Source organism: Cricetulus griseus, chromosome X (assembly GCF_003668045.3).
Source record: "Cricetulus griseus strain 17A/GY chromosome X, alternate assembly CriGri-PICRH-1.0, whole genome shotgun sequence".
Lineage (NCBI taxonomy): Eukaryota > Metazoa > Chordata > Mammalia > Rodentia > Cricetidae > Cricetulus > Cricetulus griseus.
Genome location: NC_048604.1, coordinates 2,308,142 through 2,322,764, shown reverse-complemented (window position 1 = coordinate 2,322,764; position 14,623 = coordinate 2,308,142). Strand labels below are relative to the sequence as shown.

The 14,623-nt window shown below is 45.3% G+C and overlaps 1 protein-coding gene across 1 annotated transcript; it reads left to right on the top strand.

Moving 5' to 3' along the window:
* The first annotated feature begins 10,147 nt into the window (after positions 1 to 10,147).
* On the top strand, positions 10,148 to 13,249 carry Zfp92 (ZFP92 zinc finger protein). Its single transcript, XM_035450152.1, has 4 exons — positions 10,148 to 10,187; positions 10,501 to 10,620; positions 11,559 to 11,660; positions 12,069 to 13,249. Exons 1-4 carry the CDS (start codon positions 10,148 to 10,150, stop codon positions 13,247 to 13,249), a joined length of 1,443 nt encoding a protein of 480 aa, XP_035306043.1.
* The last annotated feature ends 1,374 nt before the right edge of the window (positions 13,250 to 14,623 follow it).

Below are 14,623 nucleotides of genomic sequence, written 5' to 3'. Positions count from 1 at the left end.
GGGTGCAGAGGGGAGGCCAAAGATGCCTGCAGCGCAGGTACGCAGGCAGGAGGGAGAAGGGAGGCACTGCGAGTTGCAGGCCCATCTCAGCAGCAGTGCAGAATGGTACAGGTGGCCAGGGGGTGGAAGGAGGAGTTTTGGTGTCAATGTTTGGGGAAGCCCTGGGTGGTGGGCCAACACTGGAAAAGCTGGGCAGAGTAACTCAGGAATGCCCCCTTCTAGGGCCTCAGGGAAGAGGAGCCGGCCTAGGCTAGTCGCTAAGAAACTGAAGTCTTGTTTTAGCATTTCTCTCCTGATTTTCAGACGCCGACACTAGGTCTGGCACAGGAGTATTGCACTGCTGATCTGCACAGGTAATTTGGGGTTTGCACCTCTGGGTGTGGGAACTCCGGGCAGGCTTGAATTGTGAAATCATAGCAGTGTTGGGGCACCTGGCCAACAGTCCACAGGCACAAGCCTCGAGGGCCCCCAGACTGGGACAGGACATTAAAATCAGGAACCTGTGGCTCACAGGAGTAGAAGGTTGTGCCTTTCAGTTGTGTGTATTGACCAGTGCCTAGCCTGCTTCCCCCATCCAAGAGAGAAAATCAATAAGCTTAGCCAAGCCAATGCCTAGGAAGGTAAGAGCAGAGTGAGAGGTGGCAAAAAAGGTGATAGAAGTCTGTAACAACCTGGCTCTTTGAAAGATGGAACTAGTCATAACAAGCACTGTAGGGAAGCACTGGGTACAGTTCCTTCTTCAGCTCTCCAGGTTGTTACAGACTTGTCTGAGGTCTATCAGAGAAGGAGATAGCAAAAATCTCTGCTCTATATTTGGAGGTCTAGTGACAGAGCACAGACCATAAACCACAAACATTTAAAAATAATAACTACGTAGGTTGAATGAAAGATAGTAAGAGCTGAAAAAGGAGGCCCAACTGCAAGTTTAGGTGCTGCGACTAGAAAAGGTTTGTTTTCAAAGTCAAGATTTCTGCCCAGACTTGAAGGTGATGAAATAATAAGCCACGTGCTTCTGTTTTGGAAGAACATTCTAGGCAGAAGGAATAGCTGGTACAAAGGCCCTGAGGCAAGAGTGCTGTGACTCATAAGAGGTAGAGCTTTAAAGCCAGTTTGACTTCATCTGAGGGAGGAAATGGGAAAGGAGAGGTCAAAGGGGGCCCTGTGAGTTTACTCTGAATGATAGTCTTGGTAAGACTGTGGGCAGAAAGGGTCAGAATCTGACCCACATGTCCAGAGGATCCCTTAGCAAGCATCCGTGGTTGGTGGACCTCTGTCTAGGCCAGCCTTGGTCCCCTCCTCCTGGAACTAAGCCTGGGGTCAATAGTCACAGGGGAGATCCCTGAGGGCCTTGACCAGCCAGGCTCCTTAGGTGTCTGTCCCTCTCTGGCCCTTCTACCAGGTAGAGAGTAAGGGCAGGTATCTAGAGCCTCCTAACATCAGGAGCAGCAGGTTGGTCTGAGGAGAGGTAGTTGGGGGCCTTGAGCTGCTAGACTCCAAGGAAAGTTCCACCCTACATAATCTACATATCCTTTCTTGTGGATGAAAAGGCACATAGTCCCCTTGTGATGTGACTAAAGAGGATTCTGAATGTTTTTCTTGCTGTTTATTTGGTGGCTGTTCTGGTTTCTTTGTCTGGGGAAAGCACCCCACCTCGTGGTAGTCTGTAGCATCACAGGTCTCTTTCTCTGCCAGGCTTCCCAGCAGTAGACAGCCCCGCCCTCTCCTTCTCACCCTCCTCACCTCCTACTCCACTGCAAGCAGGAGTGGGGGAAGCCACTGCTGGTCTATGAGCAAGACCCTTGGCAAGACCAAAACCTAGGGGAAGGGATTATTAGGTTTACAGGTTGATCTGTTTCCCAGATGCTTGCCCTGAGACCCAAGCCTACTGGACATTCCTCAGGCAGGCCCAACCTTATATGGGGACAGACTTGAGTTTTCAGGCTTAAAATCATCCTTCAACTTGTCCTGTGTTCTAGGGACCCAAAAGGGTAGCCAATAGGAAGATTTTCTCCAGTTCCACCAAGGTCTTCCAGATGCTTACACACACATACTAGAGCATATCACCCAGCAGACTAGCTATCTGGTACTTACCAGGGATCTCCATGAGGTTTGCTGTGTCTTTGCAAGAGTTGAGACCATGCAGGGAGTAGGTCTCAAGGACAGACACTGTTGTGTAGCCCCCTTGTGTGATTATCAATTCCAAAAGTTTATCCTTCCACATGCCCATGGTCCTAACTGTAGTACAACATAACATCAGTGTACCACCTCAAATGTGGGCAGGGATAAGTTGAAGCAAGTGTGCTTCTGAGTTTTCTGAAATGGTAGTGGCATTGTGGTGCCATTATGGTTGAGAGGGAGGGCAAGCACCATGGTGCACACAAGATTAGAGGACAATTTTGGGAAGTCAGTTTCACCTACCATACCAATAGGTGGAGTCTCTATTGTTTCTGCTGATCTAAATACTCCAGGCTAGGTTGGCCCAGCTGCTATCAAACAATTCTCCTATCTGTACCTCCCTTCTTACCTTAGGAGTGCTGAGATTACAGATTTGCACCATCATATGTTTTGTTTGATTAAAATGTAGGTTCCAGGAATCAAATCCATGTTGTCAAGCTTATATGACTAGTGAATTTACCTACTTAGCCATCTCCATGATTGTTTTTTGTTTGTTTGTTTGTTGTAATGATATATTATTTATGATTTATTAAAGCTTGCTTGAGGATTCAGAAGAGAAAAGTCAGCCCAAGCTATAGAAATCAGGTAGTGGTGGTACATACCTTTAATCCCAGCAGGCAGAAGCTAGGAGGTGGTGGCACACACCTTTAATCCTAGGACTCAGGATTAAGAGGTAGACAGATCTCTGTGAGTCCAAGGCCACCCAGATCTACACAAGAGTGAATCAGTTTAAAAAAAGAATTAGAACTCACACCATAATCCCAACATTACAGAAGTATATAAGACAGAAACAAGGTCTCAGAGAGGCAGTTGTTCTGCAGCCACACTGGGGAAAGGCAGCAGTTTGAGACTTGGTGAGAGCTCATGTGTGGACCAGCCCTTTCAGCCTGAGCTAGAGGTGAGAGCTAGTGGCCGGCTACTTTGGTTTTCTGATATTCAGCTTGAAGTGTGAACTCCAATATCAGTCTCTGAGTCTTTTATTTATTAGTGTTACAGGGTTTGTTGTTGTTGTTGGTTTTTTTTGAAACGGTTGCTTTTTGTTTGTTGGTTGGTTGGTCTTTCAATACAGGGTTTCTCTATCAGCCCTGGTTGTCCTGGAACTGTCTCTGTAGACCAGGCTGGCCTCAAGTTCACATATCCTTCTGCTTCTGCCTCCCGAGTGCAGGGATTAAAGGCATGTGCCACCACCAACCCATGATCATGTTGTACTTTAAAATAATAATTTTAACCCCAAACACTTGGACCATCTTCTCCACACTCCTTTAGTGTTTCCGAGTGTCAATAATGAAATGCACATGTAACCTGTGGGTATCCAAATGATTGAAAGAACCCCTTTCCCTTCTTATATGTGTGTATGTTTTTGTGTGTAATCTCAGTGCATATCTATGCAGGAAGGCCACAAGTTGATATGGGAACATCTTACCCAATTGTTCACTACCTCAGGTCCCCCTACTTGCTAAGTAAATACTATCAACTGAGCCATCTCCTCAGCCTCCTTTCCTTCCTTTTTCTATTCTTTTCTTTTTTTCTTTTTTTTTTTGGTTTTTCGAGACAGGGTTTCTCTGTGTAACTTTGGAGGCTGTCCTGGAACTAGCTCTTGTAGACCAGGCTGGTCGCGAACTCACAGAGATCCTACTGCCTCTACCTTCTGAGTGCTGCTTTCCCTCCGTTTTTAATGAGGCAAGAGTCATTTAACATAGAGATACCATTTGCAGGGCTGAAAGGATGGTTCTGTGGTGCTAGCTGTTCTTGCAGAGAACCCAAATTCCGTTTCTAAAACTCAAATGGGAGCTCACAACCATCTGTAACTGCAATTTCAGGGGACCTGCGTCTGGTCTTTGTAAGCACCAGGAATGTACTGATACATAGGCATGCATGCAAGAAAAACAACGAAAACACCCAAACACAAAATAATAAAATTAAAAAAATTAAAATTAGAGCCGGGTGTTGGTGGCACACACCTTTAATCCCAGCACTCAGGAGCCAGAGGCAGGTGGATCTCTGTGAGTTCGAGACCAGCCTGGTCTACAAGAGCTAGTTCCAGGACAGCCTCCAAAGCCAAAGAGAAACCTTGTCTCAAAAAACCAAAAAATTAAAATTAAAGGCACTGTTTTAAAGGAAATCATTCAGTGACATTCAGTGCTTTCACTGTGCTATTCAGCCCTGCCTATATCTAGTTCTACACAATTTTCATTGCTCTATGAAGGAACCCCTGAATCTACTAAGTCATTCTTCATATCTGGGCTCCCAGTCCAGTTTTCTGTCTATGAATTTGCCTCTTTCAGACTCATTATGTTTTATAAAGATTTCATGGGGGCGCCAGGCATTGGTGGCTCATGCCTTTAATCCCAGCACACGGGAGGCAGAGACAGGCGGATCTCTGTGAGTTCAAGGCCAGTCTGGTCTCCAGAGCGAGTGCCAGGATAGGCTCCAAAGCTACACAGAGAAACCCTGTCTCGAAAAACCAAAAAAAAAAAAAAAAAAAAAAAAAAAAAAAAAAAAAAAAAAAGAATTTCATGGGGGGTTCACTACACATTGATATTGTAGCAAAATAAAGGCAGCAAGAATTATCTTATTTGCACCCCTGAATGAGAGAAAACTGCCACTTGGGGCTACATGGAGGTGCATTAAGGGACAGGAAAACTGTTAGGATATCTTGTGTATAACAGGAATTGGGTCAGTTCCTTGTGGAACTGTAGCAGCCCCCTAGTTTTCTGGGATCTAGTCCCTGATAGAGAACCTGATAAAAAAAAAGCTGGGGTGAGTATTTAATAGCCCTAAAACTGGGACCTTAAGATGTGGTAGGAATAGGGACTTAGCAACTGCCTATAAAAGAGAAAGATTTTAGCCACAACCAAAAACTAGGTCAAGACAGCTCTTGTGAAATGTCATTACATCATATAAATGGAATCATAAAATATGTGGCCATTTGTGTCTAGGTCTGACATTTTTAACTTCAAAAAAAATCACTATGGTTCATCCATGTTGTAGCATACATCACAATTTCCTTCCTTTTATGCACAAACAATACTCCATTGTTTATATATACCACATTTTGTTTATCTATTTTCTGTTGATGGATGCTTGGACTGTTTTATGCCTGTTGGCTAGTGTGACTGCTATGAATGTGGGTACACAGATTTTAGTGTAGACACCTGTTTTTAATTATTTTGAGTATGCACTCAGAGTGGAATTGCCTGGTCATGTGGTAACTGTTTTTAACTCATTGATTAACCATCCAAATGGATTTGTTTTCCTTGTGTTGGGGGAGAATAGGCATTAAGTTTATGTATGTTTCCATATCTGAGGACATACATGCATGGTAGTGCAATGTATGTGCATATTTGTATATATGGAGGCCAGAGGTAGACATTAAGTGTCCTCCTCAACAACTCTCTACCTTATATATGGAGAAATAGTCTCTCACTTGAACCTAGAGCTGGTCAACTGAGCTGGTTAGTGTAGCTACTTAGCTTACTCCAAGGGTCCCTGACTCTGTTTCCTGTGTACTGGGATTATAGATGGACCACCACACCCACCTGGCATTTATATAGGTACTGGATATCTAATCTCCATTCTTGACACTTGAAATATCTCCCCAATGAGCAATCTCAGGAGCCATTCATTTTGTTTTTGAGATGTCTCATTTAACCTGGAGCTCCACTACTAAGCCAGTGAGCCCCAGAAGTAGTCTACCTGTCTACAGTTCCCCTGCACTGGGATTACAAATGTTAACCATCAGGCCCAGATTTTTGTATTTTAAAGTTCTATTTATTTTATTTGTACGAATGTTTTGCCTGTATGTATGTATTGTGTGAGTGCTTGGTGCCCTCAGAGCTCAGAAAAGGGTATCAGATCCCATGGAGTTAGAGATGGTTGTGAGCCAACATGTGGGTTCTGGAAAGCAAACTTGGGTCTTCTTGAAGAGCAGACTTCTCTTAACCATTGAGCCATCTCTCCAGCCCCAGGCCTAGATTTTGGCATGGGTTTTGGGTAGCAAACTCAGAGCCTCATGCTTGGAAGACAAGTATATTACTGATGAACTACTTCCCAGCCCTATGCAAATGGTTTCTATAGTTCTTTTTGCCCTTTTGCTTTTGAACATGTTTATTCAGCTTCCTATTACAGTAATAAAATGCTTGATACAATCATCTTATAGAGAGAAAAGTTTTCCTTTGGCTTACAGGATTGGAGCTTTCACCTTGCTAATTCACTGGCCATGGCTTTGGACCTGTGTCTTAGCAAATCAATATGGTATAGCAAAACCACTGTGTGTATCACAAAGTAGAAAAAAAGAGGCCAGGGGGCTGGAGAAATGGCTTAGAGGTTAAGAGCACTTGACTGCTCTTCCAGAGATCCTGAGTTCAATTCCCAGCAACCACATGGTGGCTCGCAACCATCTCATAATGAGATTTGGTGCCCTGTTCTGGCCTGCAGACATACATGGAGGCATGATGTTGTATTCATAATAATAAGTAAATAAAATCTTTTTAAAAAGAGGCCAGTGCCGTGCCTGCACGGCCTGGGACCGAGAATCTGCGGAGGGTGTTGGGATTAACAACACAGAGAACTGGCTTGGTGCTCAGAAGGCTCTTTATTTTTTTCCTGGGCTAGTTTTATACCATAGCACCAGAAGAGGGAGGGGGAGCTCAGGAAGAGGCGGTTAGTCTCAAGCCTGGGTTCAGGAACATTCTGCTCCAGTAAACATGTTTTGCAACGGCATTGGGGGCTTGTTAGGTTTCTGTCAGGGCCACTTTTTTTCCCACAGCCAGAATCTTACTATCCACTTTGAGGGCACACTGACAATGACAATGACAAGGCCTCCCAGTAAGCTGCATTTTCCAAAGGTTCCATTGCCATGTACTGATTCATGTTCTTTGTCAACTGGACTGTATTTAGAATTGCCTAACAAACTTATGGGCATGTCTGTGAGGATATTTCAGAGAGACTTAACTAAGGAGGGAGAGAGCACCCTAAATAGAGGTGGCATTGTCCCATGGAGTGTAGTCCTTAAGTGAATAAAGAGGGGGGAAAAGAGGGTCTAGAAAGATGGTTCAGCAGTAAGAGTGCTTTTTCTTTGCTCGAAGGGGCCCAAGATCAGTTCTCAGAACCCATATGAGGTGGTTCACGACTATAACACCAGCTCTATGGCAATCCAAAGTCGTTTGCTGGTATCTGTAGGCAACTAGACTCAGGTACACATTCCCCACATAAACACACACACACACACACACACACACACACACACTTAATTTTAAAAAACGTAAATATTAGCCGGGAGTTGGTGGCACACGCCTTTAATCCCAGCACTCGGGAGGCAGAGGCAGGCAGATCTCTGTGAGTTCGAGGCCAGCCTGGTCTACAAGAGAAACCCTGTCTCGAAAAACCAAAAAAAAAAAAATATTTTAAAGGGAAAAGGAGAAACCAAAATCAGCACTAGAATTTCTCTGTGTCTTTTTCCTGGCTGTGACCAGCTGCCTTATGCACCTGCCACCATGGCTTCCTCCCTGTGTTGGACAGTATACTCTCAAATTGTGTGTGAAAATAAACCTTTAAGTTGTGTTCATCATCTATTTTGTCACAGCAATGAAAAAAAGCAACTACCGTGTGGATCCGGATGACAATATTTGGGCCTTTGGGTGACTTTCATATCTAAACTATAGTAAACATTGTCAAGTGTACAGGCAGACAGAAAGAGTGTGATGAAGCCCAGCTTTAGCAGTGGCCACCATCTTACATTATTCCTTTCATTCTCTTATTGTTGTTTGTTTATGGAGTAGTCTAAACTGAGAATAGTTTAAACATTTTGTCAACTGTTTCAATATGCAAATTTGTTTAAAAGAATATTTTCTTCTGTGCCTCAATGCGATTATCCACCCACCGAATGAACACTGATGAACCCTCTGGTAGCCACCTCACAGTCTCCATCATCTTCAGTGAGTCTCATGACTCTGTTCTTTATACCAACTCTTAGGAACAAAACTCATATCATATATGGGAAAGTATTCCTTCCAGCTTCCTTTCACACATGATACTAGTTTGCACAAACTGTACTGGTTGACTTGTGAAAGAATATACCTTCTGGATCAGCCCAATTGTACCTCTGGCCTCAGGATCCTCTTAACACAGGACATTGAGTCCAAAAGCTCAACTCAGTTCAAAGGCTGCATTAGCTTGCAGTTAGATTGTGCCCAGAGTACTTTCCTGCTCATTCTGGTGACAGATCTGTCCTGCCCTCTGCTCCACAGTTAACTTAAGATTAGTATTTTGATGTGTGATCTCCCAGCCTCCTCCAATCTTCCACCTAGTAACTATAGTATCTGTCCCACCTAAAAGATACACCTTTTAAAAATATTTCAAAATTTTATTTTAGTACTGTTTAATTATGTATAGGGTGTGTGTGTGTGTGTGTGTGTGTGTGTGTGTGTGTGTGTGTGTGTGTGTGTTGTTCTTCCAGAGGATCCAATTTCAATTCCTAGCATCCACAGCAGATGTCTCACATCCATTTCTAACTCTAGCTCCAGGGGATCAGATTGTCTCTGGCTTTTAGAGACACTTGTACTCTTAAGCACACAGCCATATTACACACATCACCTCATCAGAGTGCCCCCACCCATCTCCTGTAGATCCCATTCCACTGTGTCTCACAATGGACCATTCTTCTCTTTTTGCTCACTAGCCACTCTGACTCTGCACCTGGAGGTTGCAGTATGTCTGTGGAGTTTTTTTTTTTTTTAACATGGACCCAGACACTAAAGGAAGAGTGGAGCTCCAAAAATGGAGCTTCCAGGAATGTCTGAAAAATTGGAGGGATAGGATGATGGACAGAAGAGAGAGGTTTTTAAAAAAGGAAGAAGTGAAGGGGGTTAGGGAGACATCTCAGCTGTTTTTCCAAAGGATCAGGGTGTTGTTTTAGAACCCATGTGTGTTGTTTTAGAACCCACATGGTGGCTTACAATCATCTGTAATTTCAGTCCCGGATAATCTGACACCTTCTTCTGGCTTCCTCAGATACCTTGCACACACATGGCACTTAAACATACATGCAGTCAAAATAAAATAAATAAAAAATAATTTTTAAAAGGAAATGATAAAGAGGAAGACAAGGCTCATTTGGAAGGCTGGTCAGGGGTTCCTGGCATGTGTGCAAAGTCAGTATGTCATCCCTAGATCTTGGCCCACTCAGTGGGAGATAGAAAAGCCTGAAAGCTAAGTTTGGGAATGTGTTGGTGGCTGAATTGCATTGTGTCTCTAAAATATGATACTTGATGTCCATCCCTAACTGTCTGGGGAGATTCCCTTACTTAGAAGTAGAGCTTTGTGAATGTAAATAAGGTTAAAGAGAGGCCATATTGGAGTAAGGTAGGCCCTAATCCAATGAATAGTGTCATATAAGACTAGGGAAATTTGGATCTAAGTGCACAGAGAGAAGACAGCCATGTGAAGATTCAGGAAATGATTGGAAGGATGCAGCTATAAGCCAAGGATCACTGGATACTACCCAATGACTGATAGAGGCAAGAAGACCAGCATTCAGGATGAAGAGAGAACCCACTAACACCCAGATCTCAGGCTTCCAGCCTGCAAAACTGGAAGAAAGTGTGCATGTGTGGTTTTAAACCTCCCTCCAGCAAGTGGTACTTTGTTGCAGTGGTCCCATCAAGCTGTAACGAAAGTGATCATTGACCTAGGTTAAGCTTCCAGAGAAAAAAAAAAAAAAAAAAAAAAAAAACACCATTGCCTCTTCCTTGTAGGAGGGCATAGGAACTGGCCTCTGGAGAAGAAATACGCCTTTTCTTTGGGACATATGGCTCACATACACCACAGTCTTGCCTTGCCCTGCTATTTGGCAAATAATAATAATAATAATAAACCAGGTTTTGAAGCAAGCCGCACCAGACCAGCCTGACCTCACTAACCCTCTTTGCACTTCTCTCAGCCTTCCAGCTGTGCTGTGGTTGGAGCCCTGACTATGGCAGCCATTCTTCTGAGAACAAAGCCCAAGGTAAGTAGTCAGCCTCTCTCTCACTGTCTCAGAAGTTGCCCTGAGCTGTCTCTCTCCGATGTTCTGCTTGGATCTTAGACTTCTCAGGTCAGGAGAGAGCTTTGCTGCCCCAAGCCCTGTGGCGTGGTGCTTTCCTGAGTTCCCTTTGCTAGGTTTTCCACATCTGTCTGCTCCTCTTTCCTGTGACAGTACTACTCGCTGCTGAGTTTCTCCTGACTGGTGAACTCTCCAGAGGCAGGAGGATCCCATATTTCTTTGTTTGTATCTAGGCTTAACATGGAATTTAATTCCCTTCCACACAAATTGCTTGTAGGTACCAGTATCTTTTGACGATGTGTCTGTGTACTTTACAAAGACAGAATGGAAGCTTCTTGATCTCAAACAGAAGAATCTCTACAAGCAGGTCATGCTGGAGAACTATAGCCATTTGGTGTCCGTGGGTAAGTGAACTTACCAAGTATACACACCCAGTCCCACCTACTGTCTCTGAACTCCAGTTCTGAATTTTCTTGCTGTTGATTGCTATGAACTGAAGAATAAGTACATTTCTTTATCTGATCCATACCTTGTAGATCAGCTGTGGTATCAAAAAGGAGTTCTCCTAAATAATTTGGACTTGTAAATACTCGGGATAAATTCAGTAATGATCTGTCAGACTCATTTTGCACATAAACTCAGACATTGACAAAGTATCTTTCTATACAGAAACAGATGCCTATTACACTGGAATGTTTACTTGCAGCATTTTAGACTCATTCCATTTTTACAACAGATGCATTTGGTATTCAACTTGCTTTATAGAAGTTAGCAATATCTTCCACTTACAATGGCCATGAGGCCCCATGCTAGGTTCAGGCAATGTACTTGGTTCCCAAGTCTGAAGAAATCTAGGCAGGAGCTGGAACAACTTCCAGCCAGCTGCTCTCTTCTTACTTCAACATGCTACATCCTCCTGTGTTTGTGATCTACTAGAGGATGTTCATCTTGCCAGTTCCAGGCAAAATCAAGATTCACAGGTTGTGTGGATGAACTCAAAGGCACTGAGAAGTGAGTGACAAGAGTCATGTGTCCCAACTTCTTCCTCTAATGAACAGTGTCTAAGCTTGGGCCTTCCTCTTTGCTGACATCTTCCTTCCCTGGGTTCTCTCTGACCATCAAGGAAAGTTTGGGGACACATCTTCCCTTAAGACTTCTAGAATTCTCACTTGAGTTTAGTGGATAAATATGCTGCCCCAAGCATATGACTAGGGTGCTTTTTCTTGGCTATACTTTCTGAAGAGTTCTTTGCTCTCTGAAGACACAGGATGAGCTAGCTCTGTTTAAAAATTATTCTGTCCTTAGCTAGAAAGGTGCTGATTTTCTTTATTTCTGTGAACAGGATTCGCTGTCTCAAAGCCTAACCTTGTGTCCCAGCTGGAGCGAGGGGAGAAGCCCTGGATTACAGATGGTGGAATAGGGGCTACAACAGGATCCTGTGCTGGTGAGCAAGGAAGGTACCCTCAGCCAGCTTGGTAGTGTTGAGGATAAAAAGCAAGGGCTGGACTAAGGAAGGTGGTGTGGATGCTAAAACTTTGGATGAGACATCCTCTTTAGTGAGGGGTGTTGGTGTCCCCAATGCTTCCCTCCTTTACTGGGCATGGATGAAAAGAGACTTTGGATACCCTGGTGTCTACCACTGCAGCTCCACTGCACTTTCCAGCATACCCTGTAGAAAGAGCAGAAACTCTCCCTCCTGCCTGCCTGATGGTTTTGTTGTTGTTGTTGTTGTTGTTGTTGTTGTTGTTGTTGTTGTTGTTTATTCCACAGTTCCTTAGTGGGAAGATGAAAATCGGGGAATGCTCCACAAAAACCTAAGGAAGTGACACTGTTTGTGGCTCTGTCATTACAGGGAATGGGATAAAGAACAAGACACTGACTTCAAAACCAAAACTTTTCGGAAGAGGTCTCCTTAGAGACACCTCGGGATCGTCAGTGCAGAGACGTCCTCATGACTTCAGGCCAAATCCCATTGTTAGGTACCAGCACTCCAGAATCGCAGATAAGCGCTATCTGTGTCAGCAGTGCGGAAAATCCTTCAGCCGCAGCTCCAATCTCATCAAGCACCGGATCATCCACAGTGGCGAGAAACCCTACAAGTGCAGCGAGTGCGGGAAGCTGTTCCGGCGCAGATTGGCGCTGCTGGAGCATCAGCACATCCACAGCGGCAACAAACCCTTTGAGTGTGAGGAGTGTGGTAAAACCTTCACCCGCAGCTCCAACCTTGTCAAGCACCAGATCATCCACAGCAGCGAAATGCCCTTCATGTGCCGAGTGTGTGGCAAGGTGTTCCGGAGGAGCTTCGCGCTTCTTGAGCATGCCCGCATCCACAGCGGCGAGCGGCCTTATGAGTGTGGTGAGTGTGGCAAGGCATTCAGTCGCAGCTCCAACCTCATTGAGCACCAGCGTACCCACAGCGGACGGAAGCCCTACATCTGTCAGGAGTGCGGCAAGCCCTTCAAGGGCATTTCGCAGCTCATCCACCACCAGCGCAGTCACCGAGGTGACAGGCCGTTCTCGTGCCGTGAGTGTGGTAAAGCCTTCCGTGGCCACTCCGGCCTTAGCCAACACCAGCTAGTGCACAGTGGCCAGAAGCCCTATGAGTGCAGCGAATGTGGCCGGGCCTTTGGTCGCCGGGCCAACCTCTTCAAGCACCAGGTGGTGCATGGTAGTGTGAGGCTCCAGCGCCATGGCCTTGGGAAGGGGCTCCAGCATGGCTGCATGCTCCTGGCCCAGGAAGCCGGGGAAGGCAGCTCCTCAGAGCCCCAGCCCGTCGACACCAGTGAGAAGCCCCAAGTGTGTGAGCGCTGCGACCAGGTCTTCGAGAACAAGTTGCTGCTGTGTCGCCATTTGCGCATCCATGATGACGAAGATGACAAGAAACAGAAGCTGATTACTGCCAGCACCTCAGGTTTGGAGGAAAAGTCACTGCTCAGCCAGGATCTGCAATGCCAGCCAGCAGAAGAAAGCGACAGCAAAAACAATGTAAGTTTCCTGTGCGCTGAGAAGGCCCAGGGCCCATCCTCACCTTGAGACTGGAAACAGGGCAGCAACTCAGAATGACAGGGTGGCCCCACCCACCCTGTGTTATCTGCCCTACTCCTTCCCTGATGGGTAGAAAAGGAAGGCTCCCTCCCTAGTCTTTGATTATACAGTTGATGCCTAGAGATTGCACAGGAAGGCTCCTCGAGAAGCCTAGGCAGGGTACTGCAGTGTATGCTTAGGTGTGTCAGTGAGGTCTCCAGGTGAGCAGATTTGCATAATCCAGAGTTGGTCTCTCCCATCCACATGAGAATTGCCTGATATGGTTGGGAGACAAGCAGCAGTGTCCAGCCAACACTAAGCACAGTTACATTGAAGTTTACAGAGGGATGAACCATGTCCTTTCTCATGTTAACATGTTAGTGGAATGGTTGCCTCCCCTTAAGAGTTGTTTGTGTTTCTATTTAGAGCATACTAAAAGTACTTTATTTCATTAAAAGTTTATAAGTTGAGAGTGGCTCTAAAATTAGCCTAATGCTTTGCAGAAAAGCACAAGAGCACCCTGCTGTCCTGGAGCACAAACTATGCTTGTCAGTGAAAACTTGTACCCTATGTATGTGCCCCTTGCTGCTGCTTGGGGGGTCTGTACCAAATGTTGCAGAGAGGTTAAGGTCAAGGGACCCTGAGGGTCTTCTTTTTGGGAGAAGAGCTCCTTTCCTCTGGTCTCTCACTGGAACAGGGTCTAGGTAAGACATGGCAGCATTTGTACCCCCATCACCCTGCTGGCTTCAGTCTCCTCCCCTCCCACTCAGTGAAGGCCATACTGGCCACTCCTACCCCTCTACCCCAGTGCCTAAAGCTTCAAGTTTGTCTGCTAATCCATTTTAAGGCAACCCACTTTGTGGTGATGACAACTTAGGAATTTGTACTTAGATGGCCCCCAAAATGAGTCTGGTCAGACAGTTATCTTTCAGATAACATTTCTTAGAATATTAAAGTTGCCTTCCCAACCCATGACTGATGGTGTGGTGGTAAACGTGGCCCTCTGAGTGATGTGACAACCCCCACCTCCCTTCCTTTAAGCCTGGCTGGCTCCTTAACTGGAACATTATTGAAAAGGAAGCCAGAGGCAGTCATATTCCTCCTTTGGTATCCCTCAGTATAGTTAGCTCAGCATCCTGGATACCAAGCTACTCTCTAAACCTCTCCTATCCTAGAGGAAAGACTTTGTCGCAAAGGTTGCCTAAGGATAGGTTGGTGGTACAGGTGAAGTGGAGGCAGCTCTTGGGCACTCCAAGGAAGAGTGATGGCACCTTCTCTGCCATTTGAGTGAGGATCAAAGACAGCTGCATCCTGACAAGAGAATATGGAAAGACCTGAAAACCCAGGATGCTGGTTGGACACACACACACACACACACACACA